Consider the following 7460-nt stretch of genomic DNA (forward strand, 5'->3'; position numbering starts at 1 on the left):
AATGCCTAGAATCCAACAGTTTCCATAAAGACTAGTTAGTTAACAATTATTTCACTGTAGGTAAAAGAAATAATTTCAGAATAAACTTTTTAAATGGCTTTGCCTATGGCAACTTATTTTATAAGCTTTAATATGTGGTAAGCTAGCTTTCCCAGGAAGTGAATATAATCCACCTATGTTCCAAGTGTATTAAACCAGTTTATACAACAAATATGACAATCACCCATTTGTATCAGCTGTGCTCAAAAGAGAATTCTCTTTACCAAAATACGCATTTTTCAAAAAGGCCTCACATTAACCCCTTAAACCAACCACCTCCCTTCTATGTCCAGGACCACTCTTTTCTACTTCAAGTTGCATTACTTAAAAGACAACTGCCAAATTCCAGTGGAACGGTACACTGACTTAAGACTCTATGTAATATATATCAAACACAAGAATAGTCACTGACTTTAAGGGACAAGGTGATGACTAACCAGTAATAATTTAGCCAATGTCATTTTTAGTTTAGAGGGAAAAAAGCAGCCCCCAAATGTCCTGAACTTTTCTGTACTTCTCTGTAACACACAGAATGAAAAGATAATCTCTGAAATTAAAATCATTAGAAAACATCTTAATAAAATGTTTTATGTAAATAGGTGTTAAATATTAGATTCAAATCATATTTTCTTCTGTATTTCGGTTTGGGAAAAAATGTCACAATTATTAGTTCTTCTTACTTAAATTTAGTTTTGAGAATTTAAATCTACTACACACCAGTATGTAAAATTCACCTTGGTTAACCACTCCCCATGCTTCTGTGCTGGGTTTCCTCAGGTAAGTCCATTATATGCATGTAAGTGATGGGGAGGTTTAAATAGCACTTAAAGAATATTCATGAGAGTGCTGAAATACTGAAAGTTTCATTATTACCTACTTACTGTAGGATTTGCAATTCAAATTCATTGCAGTATTATAAACACTGTGTGAATGGAACGCACACAATTCCTACAGACACACAAACTGAAGTCCAAAAGGCACAGAGTAATGCTGGTGGCTCTTTCTAGTCAGTTAAGAAACAATAAAAAGTCTGCATTATTCTTTCATAATTTAAATACTTAAGTAATCTCCACTTTTATTACTTTATAACAATGACTGCAAATTTACATTAATTTAAGTACCACTGTAATAGCTTAGTGTATCATACAGATATTTGCTAATATCCCATCCAAAAATTATAAAAACCTCATATATATATATATATATATATATATATATATATATATATATATAATTATTCTGAAAGACAGGAACATAGAGGAGGGACTTGGTACTGACTATCAACTCAATTTTTAATCACCACAGTTGTAACTCCAAAATTAACAGATATACAGCAATAATCAAAAGCAGTGCAAATATCTTTGGAGGTTAAGATAAAATTATAATGCAAGAACATAAAAAAGAAATAAAAAAAGGCAAGTACTTCAAGTACAAGGAACCAGTCTGCTTGAGGTCCATTTAGTGTTTACTGGGGGCTTCCTTCCTGCTTTTACTTCTTTCTCTGAAACACATTGGCCAACATGGCACCTGATGTTGTCAACTGGCCCATTTTGTTCAAAAACTTGGTCTTTGTATCTTCACTCACTAAGCTTGCAGCAATTGACATTGAGCTAGGAAAGAAATTTTGAAATTCGTGTAAAGCAATTAAAAAACTAAAATATCTATTTTTTCATTTCTTTAGTAGTATAACATTAATAAATACATTCTGAACTGGTATCACAAAAGGGAAACTAGTATTTATGGAGTAGAGTTTTTTGGTACCATAATAGGTTAGCAGCTTTCATGTTCGTTGTTTTTTTAAAGGAAGCAGTGTGGTATAGTGATTAGGAGCAAGTGTGGAATGAGACTGAATCTCCGTTCTGTCATTTACCAGCTGTGTGACTTTGGGCAAGTTATTTAGTCTCTGTTTCCTCATCTATAAAATGGAGATAATTCTAGTACCTACCTCACAGGGCTATTTAGGATTATACGAGTGTAAAGTGGTTAATCGCAGTTCCAGGCACGTAATAGCATGCTCTAAGTGTTAGTTATTCTTCTTATTATCAGCATTACTTCATTTAATTCTTACAGCAACCCTGGAAGATAGATATTATCCCTATTTTCACAGATGAGTAAATGAAATCACAGTGAGGTCTAACAATCTTATGACATATTACTTTTTTGGGGGGGGTGGGGTTGGGGAGAAGAAACATGTCCTCAATTGCCAATTGCACTAGTTTTGATGGACAGTGTCAAATCTTTCCCTTTCTTTTTAACCAACCTTCTGTGTAGGAAGTAAGCACAATCTAAATGACTACTAAAGACAGCTGGTTTATCATATTACTGAACAGAGTATTGATAAAGGACAATTTTTCAGTGATCCAACAATTGTGCTGTAATGGATTCAGGAATCCAGCTTATTGGCCTTGTGGCTTTGGCCAAGATGCTTTTTAAATCACTGTGATTCAGTTTCCTCCTCTGTAAAATTTTGCAACTGTTATTGCAAAATATCTTGAGGACTAAGTAAGAGAATATGTTTGAACATGTCAAAGACAATGAATGGCGAGCGAGGTACAGGAGCTCAACAGACGTCTGTTAAATCTACACATGAAGTATGTGCTGCTACCTAAGACCTCTGGTTCTATGTGGTCTTTAAAGGTGTGTGCTGAGTTACTCAGTTAAATACCTGACCACGATGCCCATCCTGAAAGTCTCTTCTTCCCATTGCTCTCCTGCCAGTACATCAACCTGGTCTGACCCTACGTGCTCTGAATACCCCTCTCTTGCTGCTTTTCCTCTTCCCACAAAGTAATCCTCCATATGGCTCAGAATTTGGCTCTAGTTCTTCAATTACAAAACTTACTCATTCTATAAGGTTTAAGTAACATCTCCATAGGATGACTCAAAAATATTTATTAAATCACAACATTTTTCCTGAGGGCCAGTCCCACATTACCACTGTTTGCTACATAAAGCCAATGTCTCAAGTTTTTTTTCATACCCTAACTTTAGAAATACCTCCCCACTTTTATTTCTGAGTACAAGTCTTTCACCTCCTTAGGCAGCTTTATTCCTAGGTATGTCATGTTTTTTGTTGCGATGGTAAATGGGAGTGTTTCCTTAATTTCTTTCTGATTTTTCATTGTTGGTGTATAGGAATGCCAGAGATTTCTGTGCATTAATTTTGTATCCTGCAACTTTACCAAATTCATTGATTAGTTCTAGTAGTTTTCTGGTGGCATCTTTAGGATTTTCTATGTATAGTATCATGTCACCTGCAAACAGTGACAGTTTTACTTCTTTTCCAATCTGTATTCCTTTTATTTCTTTTTCTCCCCTGATTGCCATGGCTAGAGTGAACATCCTTGTCTTGCTCCTGATCTTAGTTGAAATGCTTTCAGTTTTTCACCGCTGAGTATGAGGCTTGCTGTGGGTTTGTCATATATGGCCCTTATTATGTTGAGGTAGGTTCCCTCTATGCACATTTTCTGGAGAGTTTTTATCGCTCACTTTTATTTCTTTACTTGCCAGTGGTTCTATCCTTTTCCTCTCTTCCCAACAGTGAATATAATGGCTCTCCATTTCAAACTATCATCAAATCTTGTGACTTTATTCTACAACATCTTCTCTATTGTTTACTTTTATTTCTAATGTCAATACTTTACAACTGAATTATTCCAAAAGTTTTAGAACTGGCCTTGTATTAGTCAGATTCACCTCTTAAATAATCACTTCTTTATATCACACCCCTTCTCAAAATCTTCAGTGGTCACTTACTACCTACAAGATAAAATATGCATGGCATTCAAGAAACATAGCAATCTAATTCTTATGCATGTGTGTGTGTGTGTGTGTTTAACCAACCATCATTACTTAACTTCTAGACCCCCTTGAGTCAGGTCTGCCTAGTCTAATTGTTCAAACCATTCTCAACTTAAATATTTCTTCTTTTATCTCGTGTCTAGCCATCTTTCAATTCCCAGCTCAAGCCCTATCTTTTCCATGATGCCTTTTCTTAACACTCTAGGTTTATAGTACTGTTTTTTTTTTTTTCTGTAGGAAACAGTGTTAAGTAAAGATGATTTTAGTTTGTACCTACAAAAACAGGATACATGGCTCAGATAATACTTGAGATACCATGAAATCTTTTTTTTTAATATTTATTTATTTGGTTGCACTGGGTCTCAGTTGCGGCAGGTGGGCTCCTTAGTTGCGGCTCGCCAGCTCTTTAGCTGTGGCATGCAAACTCTTAGTTGCGGCACGTGTGTGGGATCCAGTTCCCTGACCAGGAATTGAACCCGGGCCCCCTGCATTGGTAGCATGCTTCCCTGGGAGCGTGCGCCACCAGGGAAGTCCCTCATCAAGTGTTAATGATATTCTAAGAGGAGTGCAACAATGATGCTAAGGAGTTTGGAAACCATAAGTGATAAAAGTGAAAGGAATGAAGAATGTTTGGTTTGGAGAAGAGAAGATTTAGGAGACTTAAGATACCTCTCTATGTTACTCGTGAAAAACTAGATATATAATATATATCTGCACAGCTGTATATATCCATAGAGCTCTACTGATGCACATCACAATTATCTGGGGGAACTTTTTGAAATGTGGACACCTAGACCTAACCCCAGTGATTCTGATTTTTTCCATCTGGGGTAGAGGACCCAGGTATGTATTTTACAAAGCTTTCTAGTGAAGAACCATTACATTATGGCTTTTTTTTTTTTTTTTTTTCTGAAGAAAGAGTTTACATTTTTATCAGTTAGACAAAAGGGTCTGACTCTGACACCTCCGCCAAATGATGAAAACCTGGTATAGAGAGTAGATGTTATAGGAAGGGAGACTTTAACTCAGGATGAGAAAGGAAGATTTTAAAAATAGAGTTGTTAAAAATGAAATGGGCTGCCTTGTAAAGTAATGTCTTCTTACGGCAGGCTTTCAAGGGATTCTCAGATCTTTCCTTTGCAACTCATAGCCAACCAGCTGTCATTTCTTATTGATTCTGAATCTATAGAATCTCTTACTTCTAGCCTATCTTTCAAATTATTTATGTCCTAGAATAGTTCTCTCTCTCTCCACATCACTATATCTTGCAAATCAAAGATCACTATTCCTTCTCTTTGAAACTCCTATTTGATTTTTTGACACCATTCTGATTTGCCTCCTATTTCTCAGTTAAGCTTCTTGTAAATGCTGCACTTTCAAAAAAAATTATTTATTTTATTTATTTATTTTTGGCTGCATTGGGTCTTTGTTGCTGCGTGTGGGCTTTCTCTAGTTGTGGCAAACAGGGGCTACTCTTTGTTGCGGTGCGTGGGCTTCTCCTTGCAGTGGCTTCTGTTGTTGTGGAGCATGGGCTCATGGGCTCTAGGTGTGCGGGCTTCAGTAGTTGTGGCTCTTGGGATCTAGAGCACAGGCTCAGTAGTTGTGGCGCACAGGCTTAGTTGCTCCCGGCATGTGGGATCTTCCCGGATCAGGGCTCGAACCCGTGTCCCCTGTATCGGCAGATGGATTCTTAACCACTGCACCACCAGGGAAGTCCCTTAAATGCTGCATTTTAAATGCTGGTCTAATTCCAGGTCTGAGCTCCCTTTCCAAGTGATACCATCTATCCACCTCTAGTCCTTACCTAAGCCTTTAATTACCACCTATATCCTAATGGTTCCTAAATCTCAATAACTGCTTACAGTGTTTTTCTTCCTGTACCTCAAATTTTAAATTTTCCTCTTCAGAACAGTTCCATTTGGTTGTACGGTACCATCATTCAATCTGGGAATTCTTATTAGATTCTAGTTCTCTCTTACTCTAATCTGTTGCCATGTTAAACTGAGTTCATATTTGAATATATCTTGAGTCCATCTTATTCTCATACTCACTGTTACATATAGGCAGTAAAACATGGTGGTTAAGACCACGGTCTCAAGAGCCACGATGCCTGGGTTTGAATTCTGGTTCCTCCACTTAGTAGCTAGGTGGCCTTTGAGCAAGTCACCTAACCTCTGTGTCATCTGTAAAATGGGAATAGTATCTACTTCATAGGGTTATTATGATAAATTATTAGCAAATATATGAAAAATGCTGAGAATGGTGTCTGGTTTATGAGTGTATCTTATTATTACCTGCCCATCCATGCCCATACCTGCCTTCATCATGGGTTACTACAGTAGCTTTCTGTTCCACCTGCTTCTTTCTCTGTTGCTTGTATTCACTAGAGCATGGCTCCCAAAGCAGTGGTTCTCAAAGTGTGGCTCCTGGACCCATAGCATTAACATCACCTGGGTTTGTTGCAATTCAAATTTTCAGACTCCATCCCAGATCTTCTGAATCAAAAACTCTGGAGATGGCACCCAAAAATTTCCAGGTGATTCTGATGGACCCTAAGCCCTGAGAAGCAAAGTTACTAAGGGTTGGTAAACTAAGGGTCACAGGCCAAATCCGGTCTGCTGCCTGTTTTTGTAAATAAAGTTTTATTGGAATGCAGCCATAGCCATACATTTCCATATTGTCAATGGCTGCTTACTGCTACAATAGCAGAGTTCAATTGTGTACTTGTAACAGAGACCATATGAATCACAAAGCTTAAAATATTTACTGTCTTTACAGAGAAAGTTTGTTGAATCCTGGCCACAGGATAAGTCCAAACCTCTCATGTAGCATACAAAGTTCTTTATTAATGGGGCCCGTCTACCTTTATAAACTTATCTCTATTGTTCTCCCGTACATACTCTGTGCTCTAGCTTTAATTACAGTTCCCAAATATGCTTTTCTGAAACTTTTGTTCTTTTGCACAGTGCTGATAATTCTGCATGTAATCCCTTTTCTCTTTTCTTTTGCCTCCGGTTGGAGGCTGGATCAGTTCATTACTTTGGAAACTGGTACATAAAGAGAAGAATTGAACATTTATCTTGTCTTTACTATATAAACGGTATAACTTGGTAAAAACAGTACATATGGGGGACAGTTTTCTTTCTGAAGAATTCTAGCTCACAAATGAAGAAGGAATAATAGAGTAATACATTTGACAATTGCTAATGAATTAACCGATCTGGCATTCATCATTAATAGATGTTAACATCACCAAAAAAAGAGAGAAGCAGACATTACCTGCCTCACGATGAAAACACACCTCCTCCTATGTAGAAGTCTTGGCAAATAAAAAACATGTCCCAAACCTGACTACATCTCTAGATCTAGATCCAACTAGTAAATTTATGGGAAATACAGAGGAACATTTTGAACCACACAAGGGAAATGCAATTAGCAAGATTTGGACTGTGGGAACCTCTATAGGACAAATGACTCAGTTTCTTCAGCAAGTAAATTGTGTGGGGAAAAAAAGAGATACAAGGGGGAACCTCTGAATTAAAAGAGATTCAAGAAACATATTAACCACTTATAATATATGGAATGTTGGATCCTGACTCAAGGAAACAAACTGTAGGGAA

General features: G+C 37.1%; 1 protein-coding gene across 1 annotated transcript in view; it reads right to left on the bottom strand.

Annotated features, from left to right (window-relative positions):
• Positions 1-1528: 1528 nt before the first annotated feature.
• Positions 1529-7460, bottom strand: part of RELCH (RAB11 binding and LisH domain, coiled-coil and HEAT repeat containing) — a 120992-nt gene continuing 115060 nt past the window's right edge. Inside the window, exon 29 of the mRNA XM_007457529.1 lies at positions 1529-1649. Coding sequence (XP_007457591.1) covers positions 1529-1649 — 121 coding nt within the window. The remainder of the gene's footprint in view (positions 1650-7460) is intronic.

The sequence above is a fragment of the Lipotes vexillifer genome, unplaced genomic scaffold, assembly GCF_000442215.2.
Source record: "Lipotes vexillifer unplaced genomic scaffold, Lipotes_vexillifer_v1.1 scaffold125, whole genome shotgun sequence".
Taxonomy (NCBI): Eukaryota; Metazoa; Chordata; class Mammalia; order Artiodactyla; family Lipotidae; genus Lipotes; species Lipotes vexillifer.